This window comes from Thunnus albacares, chromosome 7, assembly GCF_914725855.1.
Source record: "Thunnus albacares chromosome 7, fThuAlb1.1, whole genome shotgun sequence".
Lineage (NCBI taxonomy): Eukaryota > Metazoa > Chordata > Actinopteri > Scombriformes > Scombridae > Thunnus > Thunnus albacares.
The window spans coordinates 15,281,822-15,302,961 of NC_058112.1; the positions used below are offsets into that span (position 1 = coordinate 15,281,822).

The window sequence follows — 21,140 nt, forward strand, 5'->3', positions numbered from 1 at the left end:
CAACTCTTTAATTTCGCTCACCCTCCCACTGCCTTTCACCTGCATTACTCATTCCCCAGTACGCTTATGTCACACTCATTTTTGCTTTATTATTTTTCTGTGTCTTGTATAAATCCTGATTCTTCCCTCCAGTAGCAACAGTTTAAATCAAGCCCGTAGCCTACTACAGTATCTTTAGCTTGCTCTCTGTGTCTCTTTCCTCTGTTCCCTCCTCGAATAGAGTCTTCCTCTGTGTCTTTGGGGCCGGCTGGTAAAGACAGTCGGGGCAGTCGATCGTATCAGACTATCAGGCCAGTTCAACCATAAATTACCTGCAGCTAACAAAGCGTGCTGCTGTAACTATTACACAGGCAGTCAAAGTCACCCCAGCCCACGCGGCTAGACTCCACACTCTCACACACTGAATGATAGCAGACCAAAGAGAGTGCAGAGAGAGTGTTTGTGTGAATTTGGTCAAGCACACGCTGAGATTTCAATATCCACAGGATACAACATCAAACACAGGTGGTAATGAGGTAAATGATACAGTCCAGTCAGAGGTAGCTGATGAATTTATATTAGTGTGATTGCTTAGTAACAAGAAGCAAAACCTTAATGTGATTTTAGGATTAATATTAAAGCCAAATCTTAAAGATTACTGGACTTTGTAAACATGGGTTATTAATGACTAAATGAAATCTAAAAACAAGCAGAACATACGAGAAAACAAAAGCCTAAAATATCAAAATTGAAAAAATAAAAGCCAGAATTTATGCATATACCACAATATCTCTTTGAAACTTGGATGAAATAAAAAAATAAAAAATAAAATCTAAAATTTTTTTTTTTTTTTACGACAAAATTATTAAACATTGTGTGTCAGTCATTTAGAGCATGATTAGTATACTGTATACTGCCTATAATACCTAACCTCTGCTGTAGAGCTGCAATGATTAATGTAAATATTTTCTGGATTCTTGTAATCTTTTAGATAGTAAACAGAATATCTTTGGGTTGTGGACTGTTGGTCAGGATAAAAGAAGACATTTGAGGTTGTATCTTGGGCTTTGGAAAACAGTGATTGACAATTTTTTTACCATTTTCTGACAGTTTACAGATCAAACAACTAATTGATTGATCGATAATGAAAATAATTGTTGGTTGCGGCCCCGCTCCACTGTCATTAAGCACAACCACATGCTACTGGACCATCCAGTAATCTAATGGTATCTAAAGAAATTAGAAACTCATCTTATATAGTTCTTCATTCAGATGATATTGGTGTCAGTGTCTGCTGTTCCTGTATGTTTAACTCGCAGACCAGTGCCTCTCTCTCTCCCAGCTGCATGCGCAGGTCTGTGTTATTGGCTAATTGAGAGCGTGTTCTGTGCTGCAGCTCTGCCCTGGAGGTTAGTGTTAGCACACACACACTGTAGCAGGACAAATGAGAATACACCCCGCCATCTGCCCAAGAGAGACACTCCCTCGCCCTCTCCTTGTTCCTCTACCTTTGTCCCCTCTCTCTTTTTGCTCTTTTCATCTAATTTTTATTCGTTCCTTCATGCTCCCACCTCTCTCTCCTTTCACCCTCCCACTCCTCTCTCCCCTTTTTCCCTTACATCTTCTATTCTGCCTTCCCACTTTAACAGTTTTGATCCTCTTCTTTCTCTCTTTGTACCATCTCTTCATTTCTACCACTTTTGTTTCCTCCCTCCTCCCTCTGCTACCTGCCTCTCTCTATCCTCAGTAAGTCAGTGGGAGGTGTGTGTTTGTGTTGTGATGCGGGAGGTTCAGGCTGTCGTGTTAAGGTGTTACCGTACTCAGACCGCAGACTTTCAGAGTGTTCCGTGGGCGCGATCCATAGGGGCTGACACCGAAGGTGACCCCCGGTCGGTAACCTTGGAGACCAACTTTATTAAAATGAATTTGAGTAGAGGGGCCGTCCTGACAGCAGCATAATTACATTGCAGAGCATCAGCACTAATTTATGCAGCCTGCATTCAACCGGTCAGGAGTGCCGAGATGGGGTCAGCATAGACACACACAGAAACACACATACACACACACACACACACACACACACACACAAATACACGTGGATCAGCATACCAATAAAAACAGGTAAATACATTCAGTCTCTTCTTACGCTGCACAGTGCACTGACACATCCCTCTGTAGTGTTTTTACTGCTTTTAGGGTCATTGTATGGTTGAATGTGTGTGGGCATGCATACATGACCTGTGTGTGTGTTCATGTGACAGTGTGTCTGAGTATATTTAGCGGTGTTACAGAGACAGATGCTGGACAGGTCTTATTAGTGTCATATCCTGATAAGTGCAGCAGAGTGTCGGGACTGCTTAAAACGCAAATACTCACTGACAATTCATAAATCAAATACTGCTACTGTTTGCTCTTCTGAAACTCTGGCACGGTGGCAACTCATTTACAGTTTTTTCTTATTTGCTTACTAACACTGGAAGTTCAGACACAATAACCAAAACTGGAAACTCATGTACCTTATCTTACACCAATTCTGCACAAATACAAACATGTTTCCTGCTGTTCACTCATTTTGCAGTTCTAAACCGCAGTTTTTGCAAAACACTACACACAGTTCTCGGCATTTGGCACAATCTTCGTTGATAAAATCTCTTGTGTTCACATGGAAAACCCTGCCATTCAGAATGCCGATCTCAAACCTCCAATTGCACCATTGACTCCTCCTATGGGAAACACCTGTCAGCAATCATAGCTTTAGCAATAAAAGGGCCAAAGGTGAGCTGTCCTGTGTTAGAGAACGATGAATGCCAACTTTGCAGAGAGAGGTAGAGCGAGAGGAGTGAGGAGTGAGGAGGAGTAAGAGGACGAGGACGAGGAGGACGAGCAAGAGGAGGACCAAGACTACAACTAAGGAGAGCAATTGCCTCTGATGAGATTCAGGCCACTTTGGTTGTTCATGTGGTCAGTGATGGTCTGACAATGAGGGAGGCAGGACTGAGAGTACAGAACTGAAAGACTACCATGTTGTGGTGGAAGAGGATGACTTTTGAGACTGAAATAGTCAATATGGTTAGAGCAAACAATCAGCACAGTATAGACACATTACTGTATTGTAATATAATGTTTTGTACTTCACAATATTGACTGCTTTAGGTTTATTTCTGATATTGCTATGTTGTCTGCTTCAGAGAGTTCTTGAGCTAGATGCAGCTGCAGTTCTCGGTGAATTCATATTTATTGATGAAGTCGGTTTCAACCTCGCAAAAAGGCCACAGCGGGTAACATCATCGGCCAGTGTGCCATTGTTGAGGTTCCTGGCCAGTGAGGGGGGAATATCACAATGTGCACAGCTATAAATCACCAAGGTGTCCTCCATCACCATTCAACCCTTGGCCCCTACAATACTGCCAATCTCATCATTTTCCTGGACACACTACACAATATCCTCACTCCAGCCGAGCAGATGGATGGCCCAGAGCAGTCCAGGTACGTTGTCATCTGGGACAACGTAAGTTTCCACTGGGTTGCTCTGGTCCACAACTGGTTCATCGACCACCCATGCTATTCCCTTCTTCATCTGCCAAAGTGTTCTCCATTTCTCAACCCTATTGAGGAGTTTTTTTCAGCTTGATGTTGGAAAGTAGTGTATGAACGCAGGCCCCTTGAGCACATACCCCTCCTGCAAGCAATGGAGGAAGCATGTGGTGATATAGCTGCTGAAGCATAGGAGGGCTGGATTCGTCATGCCAGGCGATACTTTCCCCACTGCTTAGCCAGCGAGAACATTACCTGTGATGTTGATGAGGTCCTGCGGCCGGACAGAAGCAAAACGCAGCCTAATTTTCTTTTTCTTTACAGTATATGCAGAAGGCCTATTTTCCTTTTCTATTGTTTGTTCTGTATGAAGAACACATTACAAATCCAATTGTTTGCTCAGATGTATACAGTATTTCAGAATAAAAAACATTCTATTCTTGTATTTGTACATTTTATATTTGAGTATGAAAACAGTTTACAACAGGCTACTGTATGTACAGTATGTCATGTAATACTGGAAATGCAAAATGCCACTGATAAGATTATTATAATAGTGTTTTCTGCCCATCATACTATTTTCCATTGAGCACATCAGTAGATCATCAGTTGATGGTGTGTGTGTCATTTGATGGTGTGTGTGTCATTTGAAGACAAAATTTCATTTTGAGAAGACATAACATTGTTTTGAGTGCAATGTTTTCTTTTGCAAGCAATTTGTGTAGTTTGGGGTTTTGTGTGGGAGTTTTTGGTATTTTTTTAGGGTTTTTATAGAAAATGAGTCATGCTTTCAGAAAACGTTTGTAAGCAGTTGAGAAAAACTGTAATGGAATTTAAAGGTAAAGTGACCCACTCTGACTATTCATTAGCAGATAAAAACACCACTCTATACTGATTATAACAAGTTAAAGTTAAGTCTCAAGAGACTTCTCTGGAATACTTTGGGTGGTTGCCCCAGGAGTAATTTTACCCATATTCATGTAATTGCAAAGCTTTCTTTACCCCAACAACCTGTTCCTTCTATTAAATCACCAATCTTACTCTCTTGTTTTGCTTCCATTTCCTCTCAATATTAGCGTTTCTCAGTTGCATGAGAACCCACACTCAAACTATGCATGCATCTGTGGAAATTTAATGCTGCTCATAATAAAAGTGGGGCTGCCCCCCTACCCGACCAAAAATGTTCCTAATCCACTAGTAGTTGTTAGTTCAAGCCATTTGGCGACTAGTCATTGCATGTTTATGATATTAATTTAATTATTTAAATATATATTTTTTGGGGCATTTGGAAATGGTTTGAGTTCCAGGACTGAGAAAGAATGTTATAAGTAACGTTGTTAATATTGTGCTACATTACAGTTACCTTGCGAGGCAGCTGGATTCGCAAGATCACAACATCACAAGATCATGTGAGAATCCATCTTGTCAGGCTTCAAGTTACATGCTTGTGTCCGAACCACCAGTTGTCCGGACCAATCAGCATCCTGTGAGGATTCTCATATGATCTTGTGATCTTGCGATCTCGTGAATCCAGCTGCCTCGCAAGGTAAGACGGTGATAGACAGATAGTTCATGCAGTCACTTGCCAAGTATTTTTTGAACGTGCCTGCCTTTTTCCAAACAGTTGCCAAGGAGGACTTCTCCGATGGTTTTGTGTAACAAACCAACCACCAAGGAGACTGAGTTACCTTTTTCAGTCCTGTGGGTTAGTTAGGTCTGTAAAATCCTCCTATCTCTCGTTTAAGGCAGTTTCCCAGCAGCAAAGTGCCAAAGCTAACTGATATTTCCAAAGGAATCGGTGCTTTTGTCATCACAGCGGACCGCGTAAAGTTACACTGAGTAAAGGACTGAGTAAAGTTATACTACTGGTTGCCTCAGCCAGGTGTCGCCACTTCCTGTATCCGTTGTTTTAAATTAAAAACCCTCTAGCGTCTCATACTCTTTCCAGCCACATACTAGGTTTTGACTTAATTTTGACAAGGTGCAGCTCCAGAATGCAGTTTGAGGGTTTTTTTTCCTGTAACTAACCAACCAATGAAGACTTGGTTGACTAAGACTCTTCTCATCGATTAACAGTTGGTCAACTATTAAGGGGCAGCCCTAAATAAAAGAGGCAAGAGTCGATGAAAGTATTTTATTGCAGTCTTGGTGATTGCAACATCTAACAGTGCTTACCGTTTATTTCCTTCATATATTGATTCGTAAAGTACTCTGTTCTAATTAGGCTTCATTAACAATGATCCATAATGAGAAAAAAAAGCAAATCTTATGTGTCACTGCTTTGCATCCTGGCTGCAACACAAACAGCTCTGCCGTCCTCTTCTTGCTCATATACTCAGCCTCTGCACTGATATGTTTCCAGCACCTAGTCATGAACCTGGAGGATACAGCAAGAGACGGACTAAAATGTGAAGCTGGAATGACTGGAAGATCAGAGGGGAGAGAGGAAGAGGGGGTCAGAAGAAGAGAAGCAGCAGAAAGTGCAGTAGAGGAGAGTAAAAGGGGGCTTGGGGGGGGGGGGCATGGATATAAGTCACAGCTACAGTCACTCCATTGTAGCCGTTGTGACCAAGGGCACACTAATCTATCCCATTAGCAGATCTCTCCGACTCTCTCATAATGTTACCGCTAGCTGCTCTCCTGTGACATGTTCCTGGTTTGTGTATGTGTGTGTGTGTGTGTGTATGAGAGAGCGAGAGTGAGGGAGAGACAGAGAGGATGCATTTGTGTGAGAGTGTGTGTAAGAGACAGTGTGAATGAGACAGAATGCTTTCGCCTCTGTCTGTGTGTGTGTGTGTGTGTGTGTGTGTGTGTGTGTGTGTGTGTGTGTGTGTGTGTGTGTGTGTGTGTGTGTGTGTGTGTGGGGTGCGTAATGACAGTTCAGCTAGTTGCTCTCCTGTGAAAATGACACGTTCCTGCCAAATTAATATCATTACTATCAGAGTTTAATGGGCCAGTGCTGCCTTCTTATTTAAAACAGAACATCCCTCTCTCGACCTCCACCATGAGGGAAGGGGGGTGGGGGGGGGGGGGGGTGGTTGTAGGAGAATGGGTTAGAGGGAATAGCTAAATGAGCAGGATAGACAATGTGAACAGACTTTTTTTCTCCTGCCACAGCCAAAGAGTGAGAAGAACTTAGGGTAAGGTTAAGATGTGCTTGAATGGGATACGATTTCAGAGACCAAATAAACAAAATATTTAGGATAAAAAAAAATATAATTCAGCTGTGGAGATGAGGAAAGATGTCTTTTGCAACTGAAACCCACTTTTTATGCATTCAGTGGGACCACACTACTTATCATTCAGTTTCTTTTTCCATCCACGTCAGTCATTTGCCTAAAAATACATTTCCCTTTGCTGCTTTGTGTGATTTAAAATGTATCTCTGCTCTGTTGAACAATTGGGCTTCCTTCCCTGTTGTAATGTTAAATTTTGGGATTGTATTCTCTGAAATTGTTACAGCTGGGTGCATGTCCGCTGTTGGAATGATGGCTGCTATCATCACTGCTATTTAACATAACAAAAAGCCAGATAATGTTTGCATTGTGTTTTGTGTGTTAGGTGGCTCCTGCTTTTTCTGTGGTGGGGATACAACACTCAGAAATTTGGAGGCAGCTTAGAGGTGTTTGGCTCTTAAGTACATTTTCTTTCATAGCTTGTGTTTTACAGTACACCATTCTGGTCATAGTTTTTTTTTCTTTTACAGTACTTTACAGTAGGTGTGTGTACAGTATGAGCAGTCTGTTAGAGTGTCATTCTTCACTTGGAGTCAGCGCTGTGATAATGAGTTCATTTGGAAATACACTCTGCGGGCTGCCTGTGCATGTGGTCGCATATATGACTGTGTTTGCACATGTGTGCGTATTTGCACAGTCTCTATACATGTGGATATAACTATTGCAGACTACATTGTGTGTATATGTTTTTTGGGATGGGTGTGCATTTGACTGTGTGTGTGTGGGGAGATTGTGAGTGTGTGAATATGTCAGGTTGCCGCAGGAGACCAATTAGCTGGTGCATCAGTGAGGAGGTGAGCATACACACACCTGTGTGTGGCCCTATTACACCAGCTCATCACACACTCACATACCGACACATAGACAGCAATGCTCTGCTCATAATAGAAACATACTGACACTTACAGTACATTGACCATATGGAATAATGACTTCACTGTGTCAAATTGTCAGATGTGAGTCACCAGCATGCGTTATTTCAACCAGGTGTTACTAACTTAACCAACTTTTATGAATTATGGGTTATCTTATTGCTACTGAGTGGTTGTCGTTAGCGATATGTATTATACATTTGAGCATTTCTTGGCTTAAAACTGCAAGCCTTGTAGCATACACAGAAGATCCAAGAGTTATTCCATCCAAACTTTGAGGTATCAAGCACGGACGCAATCAGGTGAGAGTGAAAAAGCAGATCACAGCCAATAAAGCAGCCATACCTCTTCATGTATAATTCAGATCTTTTATGGTGGGCTATGCACCCATATGGGTGTGCTAAAGGAAGACTAAGGCCATTTCCAGCCAGAGAAAAGCCCTTTTAAAAGCTAATCCTTGTGCCTGAGTCCTGCTCCTTTTACTGCTCCTCTTTAATGAATAGGTGTCCAATAAGGCCTTTTATTGTCTTAGCATATGTTGCTTTTATTAGGGGAAAATAATTAGGTTGTGCGGATCACTTCGGAAGTCCTCTTGCAAGATAAAAATGAGATAGTTTCACAGTCGCTGCGCAAGTCCTTCTGACTCCCTGTCGTTTTCCCCTTGGATGCCTCATGTCCTAGCTCCCTCATCTCCTCATCTCCTCTCCTTCCTTTCCTTCTCCGCTCTCCTTGTCCCCTCTTCTCCTCTTTATACCTCTCCTCCTCCTCTCCCTCTTGTCCTTTGCATTCCCTGTACCTCCTTCCTCACTTCCTTCTTCTATTGTTCCCTCAAACATGCAGGCATTAAATGTATGCAGCAATGTCGCATTGGACTACACACACACACATAACAGATGAACAATCACAGTGTGACAGGAGGCTGTTGATGACTGACACTCTGTTGATCTTATCTGGCGCAAAAGGGGTAAAGCGGAGGGCCGCAGAGAGAAAGGGAGAGAAATAGTGCAGGCAGGGGGGTTGTTCCTGTCACTCCTCCATAGTTTATCCCTCTGCTCCTCTCTCTCTCTCTGCCTCCTCATCCTCTACCACATCACTCCTCTCGCTTTGTGTTCCGTATAGAAAGAAAGAATGTCAACAGAGCTCATCTATGATCTGGGACTCCGGGGAAAGAAAGTCCATTTACCTCCAAGAGGTCCTACTACGACCATTTACCCGTGAGACCTAAGCTACAGCAGCACTGTATGCCCAGTCCTGTAAGTTATAGGGCCGGAGGGGGATGGGGCTGCTAGGGAATAGGGATCTGGAGAGGGTTGATGGAAAGAAGGGGCTTGAGGAAGGAGCACAGGGCAAGACAGACAGACAGAGAGAGATGGAGCGGGCATGATGAAGGAACGGAAAGAGAAGGAGGGTGGGAGGAGCCTGGTCCTTCCATCCTGTCCTTAATGCCCCTCAGGGGAGCATGCTGCCTGTGGGTGAGTATTAGCCATCAGCCTGTGGGCTAATGGAGGGTATGAATTAGAGTTTAGTACCCACAGATGACCAGGGGCAGTTTAATCACTAGGGAGACCCATGATAAGGAGAGCCGCTCATTCTCTGTCAGATTATGCACATGGCACCCATTCCACTGAAGGCTTTAGCTTGTATTCACTGTGTAGAAGTGAATAGTTTATTTCCTTTGTGTTATTATTTGACTTAAATTCTTTAATAGCACTAGAGATTTGACAAAACGCACAGCACCTTTACTTGCTTTCGTCTAACGTGACCTCTGGCCTACCCCAGTCAGGGTGATGGAGGTCAGCACGGAGTCACGGGGGTGAGTGTCAGGGTGCTTTCTGAAGTGTGCTCTGAGGTGTTTGAGGTGCTAATCTCCTCTCCTCTTGGTTGAGTGGTCAAGCTGAATGGAGGGAGAGCTTGTTTATTTGAGGGGACGGCGTTACCCAGGATTCCCTCTACAGCTGGGCCAGGCACGCTCAGCTGAGCTGTCAGCTCGCAGAGGTTACCACGGCTGAGGGCAAACTGCACACATACATTCACACACACACATACACGCAGCACACACACACGCAGCACACACACACACAGCACACATAGAGAAGCAAAGCAAAGGTTTTGATTTCAATGGTTATTTATTAAATGTAAAATATCTTTAGCACAGATTAAAAATCAGACATCTCCATCTATTTTAAACATCACAGGTTGAAAAAAAAACATTCCTGAAACAGAATCACAATCCCTTTAGAGTCCCACTTTCAGGATAGCTAGTCCACGAGGCTGGGCAGAGGGCTGAGGCAAAAACTGCACTCCTCCTGATCCCTTTACTGGGGCTACAAGCCAGGAAATATCTTTCAAATACATGCTATAGCCTTATTACATCAGATTGTAGAAAATATTTTATCCACCAAGTTAGGATATCAGTATTTTACCAGTTATAGATGAGGAAAAAATCAGTTTGTTTTTCTAAAATATGGCCAGATCCAAAACAGGGTAAATAGTATTTGCAAGAAATGTACCTTAAAGAACAAGGTGTACCTCAGATTACAGGTGGGATTTCTGTGGTTGACAGCTTACTAAACTTCAAGCAGGCTAAGAAAAATGATTTTAAACAATCCAAATTTTGGTTCTGACCGGAAATGTTTTCTAGACCTACTGCATATCCAGCGGGCCTTCACATGACAAGCATGGACATATGCTGTAATGATCTGTAGTTCATGCCAGCAGCTGAATCTCTCACATTGTGTCCCATGGCATAAATAGCTTTTGCCAACATTTAGCACTGCTGCTGAATTGGAGTGCCATCACAGAGGTCAGCTGGTGAATGCTCCCCCACTCTTCTCTGCTCTGCCTCAACCCTCGCTGCTGTACAAATGCCAACTGACAACAACTGACACAGATGGTGAGCAGAAACACAGAAGGACAGGCAAAGGAAGAGAACCACCCACAGGAGTAAGAAAACAGGAAGACTCTACACACACTGTCCAAGAGAGGATATTGCCTGACAATATTATCAACTCATTTATTTTAAACTTTTTTTTTTATTTTAATCTTTTCTGTTTTCTACTTTTTTAAATTATTCATTTTTTTTTTTCATCACATGCCATATGAGAATTTGGGGATTATAAAAGTACCTGAAAGAATTGCTAGGTTTTCAGCATGCATAGCTGTTCGTATTTACAGGTTCGTATGTACAGGGATGGGCCAAAAACAGACTGCTCTACAGTACTGGGTTTATTTACATCCAGGTCAGAGGGAGAGGTCAATGTCATAACTACAGATGTGGGGGTGAAGGGTCACATGCATAGGGTCAGAGAAAGCTCATACGGCTGAGTACAACTTGGATGATGAAGACACAGAACAGAACACGGAAAAAAAAAAGAACATTACTGTTAATTCAACATCACATCTCCCCGACATACCCTTTTTGCTTTTGAATATGCTCAATAAGGAGTTTGCAACAACTGGTTATTGCGTAATACTATAGAAGGACATTTCTTTTGTAAGTCCATGAGGTCCTTGGGTATCTAGTCGATACTGAGATTGGAAGACTTGGATCTGATCCCAGAGCAGTTCCAGAGCCGTAGTGGTGGATTCCAGGCTAAATGCAGGCTTGTTGCTGCTTATCTACAGTCAGCTTATTGCAGGGTGTTTTGTAAGTATTTTCTCAGTATTATGGTGTGTTCTCACTGCCCATAAAATCAGATATACACAAAAGTAAGCCATAAAATCTGCTCTTACTTGGTATTCTCCTGCTCCTTTGGTTTGTAATATTGCTATAATGCTGTCTTTTGTAAGTTTTATGTTTAGTATGGAGGGTTATTTTAGATTTAGGTTGGTTTTGGTTCACCTCACTTGTCCCATCTTCTCCCCTCCCCAAATCAGTGTGGTAGTAACAGAGCTGTTTTTAATTATTTTGGAAAAAGTCTGAGTGAAGTCTCTTGTTCAGGTCAAGTCTCTGAACGCTGATTATGCTCATTAATGACATGGCACTAGGTATAGTAGATTTTAGTGTTTTTGTTTCAAAGCTTTGTTAATAGTGTTTTACATACAGTAGCTGAGATCAAAAAAGCTATAAGTTCATGGTTGACACTCACATGCTGTACCGTTTTCTCTTACAAAGATGACTTGGAGGGAATAAAATCAATAAAATATTTGAGGTGGAACCATGTGACTGGCTCTCTGAGTAGGCCAATTGCACAGCAATAGGCAGAGCAACCAGACAATCATGAATTTAATCACAATAACTCTTTAAAAAATCTTTACAATATCCTGCAAAACATAATTTTGCAGAAAATTGCAACATGACTAGTTGAGCAAAGTAAACCATGTACTTGTATTGTTATTATGTTTTATTGATAATATTTCCGGTCATAACTGGTCAGGTCTTGTTTTTAATTCTCATGTCAAGCTTTCTGGCAGTGACGTCTCACAGCAGATGAGTCCAAGTCAAGTCTGAAGTCTTAGTTTTTGCAAATTAAGCCAGACTTAAGTCCAAGTCCACAGCTCTGGGTAGAAGAGAGAAACTCTAAAACACCACAGATGTTTCTCTGAAAACTACTGTACACAAGGGAATGGTTCACATTTAGTTTTTAGAAGATAGAAAGACACACAGTAAAATCCATCAGTTTGTAAACAGAAAAATTTACAGGCTATAATGTACAGTTTCACATGGGTTAGAAGTGGCTGTTAGAGTGGAGATGTGTATGATGCACACTGGCTCAGTGATATTACCTTTTACGTAGATTCTCCCCAGTGTTTATATGCATTTCTGTTCGTGCTCGTGTGCAGGCACATGCTCGTGATTAGGCATGCACTTATGAATGTGTTTCTGTGTGTAATGCAAGTGCATCAAGGTTGCTGCACCCCCTCTGGTTCTCTTTTGCACTATCTCACATATTCCCAACCTCCTATCTGCAAACACACACACACACACACACACACACACAATGATAGATGGCTGTGGTGGGTGGTTGAGCATGTTAATGCCTAATCTCATCAGCCTTATCTTCTACAGAGGTCACAAGGTCAAGTGGTGAGGGGGATGAGCTAAACACCAATAAAATAGCACATTGCTGGACACACAGCACAAACAGTACATGTAATGCTCCACTCACCACTAACTGGACTGCTGCCGCCTGTAAAGATACAGATTCTTGCTTTTCTATGAAGTATTCAAAAAAAAAAAAAAATGAAGCAGTTTTGGAAAAAAAAAACCCCACTGAAGACTTCACTATAAACTCAGCCACATAAATCTGGATTATGAACTTGAAAGTTTTTTTCATATGAGTATTTAAACTTTATAGTAGGACCAATGTTTGGTAACTGGACACATACAAACTGCTCTGAAAGTCAGCCAAGTTTAAGGGGGCGTCAGCGAGTCAGAGCCTCTAGCGCTGAAATCTTCAGTGGAGTTTAAAAGGCATTTAGCTTTCAGACGAGCTAAATCAGATGCCCTAAGCAGAGGAGATGAGTTAAACTGAGCGTGTGTGAACCTGTAACTCTGAGACACTGCTTGGCATTTGTCTTTCTTTGATATGGTGACATGTGATGTGGATGAAGTTATCGCCCCACTGGCAGGTGAGACAGACAGCGGCACACAGAGAGATGCTGCCTTTTCATCTGCTGTTTACCAGCTCTCTCATCACACTGCACTTCAAACACGCTCAATCTGCTGCTGCGACGTTACACACCAGGGCTCCTCCTGGCGGAAGTTTACTTAGAGCTTAGAGGGGGTTGTGTGTAACTCTGTGTGTGTGTGTGTGTGCGTGGGTGGGTAGCTTTGGGTGTGTTGATGAGAAAAATATTTCTTGGAATCTAGTTTGTGTGTAATTTTTGTTCGCTGCATTTGCATTTATGTGCATATTTTTGTACTTGCATGTGAAAGTATAAACGCTTTTAGACCTCAATGGATCTTCCCACTTCATGTGTGTTGGTCTCACAGCTGCTTTAGGAAGCTGTTCAAACAGTTGGCATGTAATGTGGCTCCATTATGCATGTGTGTATGTTTGTGTGTCTTGCCCATGTTTGAGTTACTGCATATATGGGGGGGGGTGGTTGTCTTAGTATGTGCCAGTGCTCTGTGCTAAACACTAGTCCTCAGTCGTCACATCAGTGTTCCCTCTCACTCTCTCTGCAAACCCCCCACCACCCCCACCCATCCCCATCTCGCTCTCTCTCCCTCTCATTGGGAGATAAAGAGGGGAGCCATTTCATGTGGCCGTATAGAAGTCGTCTCCAGCCCCGGAGTTTGCAGGGAAGCTGTCACAGCAGCTTTTAGCCGGAGCTGCAACATGAAAGATCTCTCTTTGAGCAGCGGGGTTATGTGTGTAATTCTCTCTGACGTGTTTATTCTGCTGCAGTTTCAACTTTCATTTTCAAATGTCACAGAAATCTTGCTCCTCCAAGAATAATAATCCCTACTAATTACTGACTGATGGGACAGGGTGTATTAGGGAACTTAGCAGGTTGTGTCTAAATACTGTTTTACTTTTTAGAGCGCGTCTCAGCTTGAGACAACATGAAACACTGTCATTTTTTGGGTTGAGACTTGAGTGATCGTCAGATTTAAACTTGCCTAAAAATGAGAGAGGACTTACTGAGAAAAAGCCAGAGGGAAAGCCTTGTAGTGTGTGTGCGCGTCTGTTTGTGTACTGTATGTGAAAATATCGCTTATCCAGTGAACCAACCAACCTCTGATTCAAACACATAGATACAGAATTGTTCTTGCATCATTTCCAACACTTATTCTCAACTTTGAAGGCCTGGCTGAACCCATATACATACACATCATGTGAAAATATACATATTCATAACCATGGCATTAAAACCGGTTCTTTTACAATATACATAAAAGCTGTGGTTTCCCTGGTGATTCCCATCCAAACAGGAGCTGGTATAATTTTCTAGTCCATGTTCTCACCTTCTTCACTGTGAGTCTATACATCTGTAGCATTCCCATGGTCCCATATAGCCAGAGGTCCTGTACACACCGAGTAGAGAAATAAATAAATAAATATATGTATATAAATATATGTACAGTAAGGGGTTATGCTGCTCCCATAGTAATATGACCCAGTCATCATGGGCTGCAAGGAGAGGAGAGACAGCGTGTAGAGTCTTTTTTTTTTTCTGTCTCTTTGACTGTGTGTGTTTGTCTATATGTGTGTATGTGTGTGTGTATGTGTGTGTTTCACAGAGGACATATAGATAAGGTTGGTCCTCTCTCCTTTTTCTCTGGACAGGACAAGTCCTAATGTCTGTGTGTCAGTAGATGAGTTCTCCGTATTTTGTCTCCTCCTGCAGGCTGATGCCGTCTCGTCGTCTCATTATTTGCCGCTGAACTCACGTCTCCTTCTGTGTGTTTCTCTGTCCACAGCAACAAGGGGCGGCCACCACGGTGTACTGCGCCGTAGCTCCAGAGCTGGAGGGGTTAGGCGGCATGTACTTCAACAACTGCTTCCGCTGCCTGCCGTCCATCCAGGCCCAGGACCAGAGCAGCGCTGCCAGCCTGTGGGAGCTGAGTGAGCGCCTGGTTGCAGAAAGGTCTGCAGGCATACAGGCTCTATGATGGACAGAGGCGGCGGAGGAGGAGGAGGAGGAGGAGGAGGAGGAGGAGGGGAAGGGAGAGGGGGACTAGCCAAACAGGAATCAAAGAAAAAGGATGTCCGGTCACGGTGAATAGAATAAAAAGTAACTGTATTCTGACTGCGCTATATAAGAGAGCTGCCAAACCACGGAAGTCCATCTGGATATGTCACGTCACTACAGGGGGGCTAAAACACACTACATACACAGTACAGAAGGGGTTTTCATATACACTCTATTGAATTAATCAAAGTTTGAGTTGTGTTCAGCACTGCTGTGGTAGTTTACAATGGGAGGTGGGGGGGACGTGAGAAGATTTGGGACGGATTCAGGGATCTCTTTGTAACTCTTAGAGTCTCTCCAGTTATCTGCTTATTTAAAAGAGTCTATTTAAAAGAGCTCAAAGAAGCAAGTGACCTGTCTTGCTAACAGTATATGGTTACCTAATGGGCATACACTCTATGGCATATGCATCTGATTCCAGCAATAGTGCACTATATGGCAACTATTGTGTCTTCCCAACTAATGTCTGTTTATTCCGCATCCTCTCATCTAGTTCTATGTAGATGTAGATGTTTCCTATTGAGATACAGAGAGTGTTGGTTAATCTTTGTGCTAAATCTTTTTGGGCATAGAAGAAATAAGGAGTAATGGGCATGTGACACTCATGGATATATAAACACACTAGAGGTGTGATTCTTATGACTATATACATTATTCTGCAATAGTTGTATTTCTTATCAATGTCCCTATCTGTTTTCTGTACAATATTTACAACATCCTGATTTCTGGGCATGTGCTAAAGGGGTGTGGACATCATATTTTTTTTTTCTGTTTGCTATTTGACTCAACCTACGTATTAATAATCTATACTCTGGTGTGTCTTAATTACAATTTGGAGGTATTTATGGGATGATCCGTATCCATTTTAATAGCAAATACAGATGGTGGAGGATCTTATTTCCAAGTCCAGGATCTTTAATTTCTGTGTTTCTTCCCTTGTTGTTGTTTGACCAGAAGAATGTGAGTGATTTCCGTCTCCTGTTATTTTTTGTCATCATCGCTGTTTTAATATTTAACAGTGGCTTTGGGATTGCTGTGGATTGGTTGCCGTGAAGCCTTTGTCGGGACGCTTTTGAGACATTGTGCTTTATGGCAGTCTGGGTGCCGTAGGTTGCTCTTGAAACATCAGCATTCCAGTGTCATGATATCTGTAAAATAAAAACAAATGAGAGAGAACATTCAATAAAAATCTGTTTTACAGTAACATGTGTGTGATATTCTTTCAGACACAGAAAGTGGAGGTCCATTCATTTGCAGGCCATTAGGGGGAGATATTTGTGTAGTGAGCAATACTGCTCTCTGCAACTGCAACTCTGACTAAATAGGACTGTTTCTGAGGAGAAAAATATGCTATGTGTGCACTAACAAATTATGAACAATCCACAGTGTCTTTGATGACATATTTAATAAAACAATTGCATTTGGTCTTGTCCTTTATGTCTGAGTCAGAGCAGAAAGCATTCAGGTGCTTGTGTGCAGAGGACAGATCAATCAGCTAATCCCACAGATGTCCTGCACTCTCACACATGGATCATCTTATAGTATCTCTCCTCCAATTAGAAAAGCATCAGAATAACTTTTTTTATTTGGCGTCTGAGTTACACTACACCACATGACTACTTTTCCTGACCCTTTTCCACATTACATTGTCTCTCTCTACTTCCCCCATATCTGTTTTTTGTGTCCCTCCAACGCAGACAGGCTCACATGAACATACATATTCTCCTTCAGTCGGAAACATGTCGTGCCTTTGCATGCTAGCCATGGCAAGCGCAGAAACTGATACCAGAGTCCTGTCCTGTTTTAATCTTTACTGTACAGGTGTGTTATCACTGTCCTTTCACAGCACAGGACATACATGGAAAAAAGATACAGCACTAACACTGAAAGAGCAGTCTATGTCTCACATGTACCCAGCGAGGAATCGAGTGAAAAAACAAGCATTTTATGAAACTGCCCAGAATGTCTCTCTATTTTGAATAATAACAAATAGTCCAAATAACATCAAGTACAGTATGCTGCTGTGATCCCTGAAGAAAACTACAGGCATCTATTAAATACTGAGTCATTTCACTGTAGCCACACTAAACAGGAATAAACAGGAAAGTTTAGTTACACTATTTCCACAACATGAGAAATATCAGTGATAACACAGGATTCCTCCGGCCGCTGTCCGTGGTGCTGATCCGGCCCTGACTCGCTCAAGGGAAAATTTAGCACACATGAGATTTCTCCTGCTTGTTTATCAATTATAGAGCATATTTTCACTGTGTGTGTTCAGCCTGCAGGTAGTTAAGCTTTGAAACAAGCCACTGTGCGAGGAAACACTGTCCCCTTCTCTAATGAGTGTGTGCCTGGTTCAGCTTCGAACAGTCGTATTAGTTAGTGAGGGTTTAGCTTGTCAGCTGTTCGATTTCACTATTGTTAGAGCCCAGCGACTTATTCAGTTCTTGTCTTCTTGTTCTATTACTTTGTAGACCTCCTGTTTGGCTGTGCCATTATTTAACTTAAAAGAGAATTTCCTGCCTCATCTGGTCTCTCAACTTGATATTGAAATAATATGGTTTTATTCAAAGGAATTATAGACCAAATAACCTGGTAAGGTGGTTATTTTATTGCAGAGTGTCACAACCTGCATCTGTGATGATCCTAAAGGGAGTTATTCCACATCTGAGACTTCTGTGATGTTTTATCCCTCTCCTTCACTGCTCTGCTACAGGAGGAAGTCTCAAAATGGGAATGAAATAACCACAAGAATAATGTAAACTGTTTCTGACTGTATTCCAGGAAGCTGACACTAATGATGAAGGCTGCATGGTGGAAACTAACAAATCTTTCTTTGCAGTATTGCTGCAAGTTCCTCTTTTAAAGTGTTTCCTGCCCATTCCACAACCAACGCATCTGACACATACACACACAAATTCAAGGAGCTTTTAATTCTGTCGCTTGTGAGCGTGAGACATCATCACGCTCGGCTAAGCACGGAGGTTTAGCTCATCAATGACAACTCTATGTAAGTTGCTGCTATAGAAAACAGACAGAGCGTTTGAGGAAGCCTTCGATTGGAGGGGCGGACTCGAGACACAAAGGAGAATCTTCAGGAGAACAACAAACAACCAGACGTCTGTGCCGCCGTGCACTGCAGTGGCCGATCCATGGGTGTGTGCCTGAGTGAAGAGGGAGGGTCCTGCCTGGCTTTCATACAAAGTCCTATCGATCAGGCCCTATCGGAATCATCTGATAGCTAATCAATAAGCTACACTTCCTCTCAGCGAGCAGGGAGGAGAGAAGCACGGCTCTCACAAGAGGAGGACCTTGATCCTTTGACCCCATAGTCAAGGCCCCGTACACACACACACACACACACACACACACACTTTCTCTTTCTGTCTCTTTCCATTTCTCTGTCTCTTTATCTCTCTTATAATAACAGTACAAGACAATATGATAACCGAACGCCTGTGTAAACCAAATAACCAATATACATTAGAATGTTATTTTAATTAGTTGGATTTACAGTTTATTTTTTTCCCTTCACTGAGTTTATTTCAATTTGAGCTATAATTGTTTACGACTGACCATTTCATTTTCCATTATTGTTTTTATTTCTTCTTGTGATTAATTTCACCTCTCAAAGAATAATTATGAGAGGATTGATTTGATTATGCCTTTGTTCTACTCCTATTGGCTCCATTGACTGAGGGAATGCCATGTTGCCATTTCGAGCGGATATATTTAATGATCACAATCAATGTTAAAGCTCTCTCTAGACTCAACTAACTCAATAAATATCTGCCAGGAGGAAATTTACCATCTAACTACAGCAGGCAATAAAATCCTGCTCTCTGTTCGCCTCCCTCCCCCTGCTCTCTTTCCGTCTCTCTTTTGAGGATGACATTGTGATTAAAACTGTTGATCAATTTTCATAAAGTCCCGCTGTAGAGTCGATGAGATATATATATATATATATATTTTTTTTTTCCTTTCAATATCTGCACATGTGCTTTGCTTGCAGACTGCTATTTTGGAAGGACATTTTTATAATCATAGCAGGCAAAAGAAAAAATAGCTGATCATTCTCTCAGACTCCTTTGTACTTAATTAGTACATTTTAACAAAAAAGAAAAGCCTGCTTGTCAAAAAAAAATTCTTGTTCAGGAGTAAGAAAACCATTACATTTTTTTTCCAGTCTGCTATTGTGTATGTGTGGGTGTGTATGTTGGGCGTTAGAGGTTGAACAGTGCAGTGGGGCTGCCCCGTCTCGCTGTGCCGGATGCATTTCTCTCTAAGATGCAACGAACCCGTAGCCCTAAAATAGACTACTGTTTGGCACACTATTAAAACAACACACTGCTCACACACACACACACACACACACACACATACACACACACACAGTCAAATAAGATGTGTATGTTCTGCGTGTGGCAGCAGGTATAGCATTTTTAAGTTGTTTTTTTTCCTTTGCAAATGATGAAAGTTGTGTAGTATGAAGATGTTGGAGTTGTTGGCACATACTACAAACTACACTTTTCTCTCCGTGGCCATGCTTTCAGTCTGTCACATGTTCTTTCATAAAGAGCCTTAGGAGCAGCATTAATAACATTCGGATCCAGATAGCTGTGATTCACTGAGCCTGTTCACTATCAAATGCACTTATTTCCCCCTGTAGATCTGCTTGTGCAATCTATAACTTTCTCTGTTTTTATTGAAGTCTCAACACGGCACCTTTGAGGAAATCCTTCCAGCCCCAAATCCCCAGCGTGTCCTCACCGTTCGACAGCATGACCTTGTAAACTCTGAGTTATTTTACTCACCCATTGTGTGAGAATAGAAAGAAAAGAGAGAGGGAAAGAGGAGGGACAGGGAGGGAGGAGGGAGGAGGGGGGGGGTTGAGAAAAAGAGCTCCTGCCTGTCACAGCTTTCAAACACAAAGAAAAATGAGCACTTGGGCTGAAGTACAATGATTAGCCCCTGTCTACAGATTCATCACACTATAGAGAGTGAGGGGTGGGGGGAGTAGAGGAGGAGCGAAAGGTGGAGTGGAGGAAGGTAGAAAAAAGAGCTGTATAGGTATGAGCTGAGTAGCATAGAAGATGGAAAGACAATGAGGAGAAAAAAAAAACCCGGAGGAAATAGAAAATAGGGCTGTTACAGTGTGAGGGAAAACTGAACGCGTGCCAGGCGGGGTGCAAGGTGAAGCATGCAAAGCTGCCGCAGAGTCAGGAGAGGGGGGAGGGAGGTTTTAGGGAAATAAAAGGCGAGGGGAAAGAGTGAGGAAAAGAGAAAGAGCAAAGCAGAGGCAAAGGAAGGTAAAATGAAATAAGAGGATTTGTCAGGCCAGTGGTTGGTGGCAGTAATAAAGCCTGCTAATCTGAGGGAGAACGCTTGGCTGCTCACACACTGACTCTCTTGACGCCCCACTTTACCACCGGGCCAAGCCAAGGTCACACACACACACACACTCGCACATGCACGCACGGGAACATGCCAGTCCAAACACACACACACACACACACACACACTATTCATAGATGTTTTCAATCAGTCTTGTTGCTTGTCTGGGAATCAAGTGGGTGCAAGTGTGTTTTCCACCTGATCTTCTGCCTCTAAAGCTTCTGGCGTCACTGCTGACCTCTTTCCTCTCCACATACACACACACACATCTTGTTTCCCTGCGTCACTCGTCCTCTTGTTACGCATCATCTTCACCAAACACCCCCTTCAGCCACGTTGATTTCGAAATCTAATTTTTCTCTGTTTCTTAACTCGCTCCGCCGTGTGAATCAATACCTTTCAAAACCATTACATAAATACATCTGTCACAAGCAGATAGTAGAGTGGGGATGTAATGTGTCTGGTTAAGGCCACCATAGGG

The 21,140-nt window shown here is 42.4% G+C and overlaps 2 protein-coding genes across 3 annotated transcripts in view; one reads left to right on the top strand and one right to left on the bottom strand.

The window, feature by feature from the left end:
• Positions 1–16,464, top strand: part of wwox (WW domain containing oxidoreductase) — a 139,384-nt gene extending 122,920 nt beyond the window's left edge. Inside the window, exon 9 of the mRNA XM_044356136.1 lies at positions 14,991–16,464. Coding sequence (XP_044212071.1) covers positions 14,991–15,182 — 192 coding nt within the window. The 3' untranslated portion in view covers positions 15,183–16,464. The remainder of the gene's footprint in view (positions 1–14,990) is intronic.
• mafb (v-maf avian musculoaponeurotic fibrosarcoma oncogene homolog b (paralog b)) overlaps positions 16,340–21,140 on the bottom strand; it is a 53,937-nt gene continuing 49,136 nt past the window's right edge. The window contains exon 6 of one of the 2 annotated variants that reach the window (XM_044356138.1): positions 16,340–16,410. The gene's annotated coding sequence lies outside the window, so the exon portion shown is untranslated. The remainder of the gene's footprint in view (positions 16,411–21,140) is intronic. The other variant, XR_006404124.1, reaches the window with a different exon arrangement.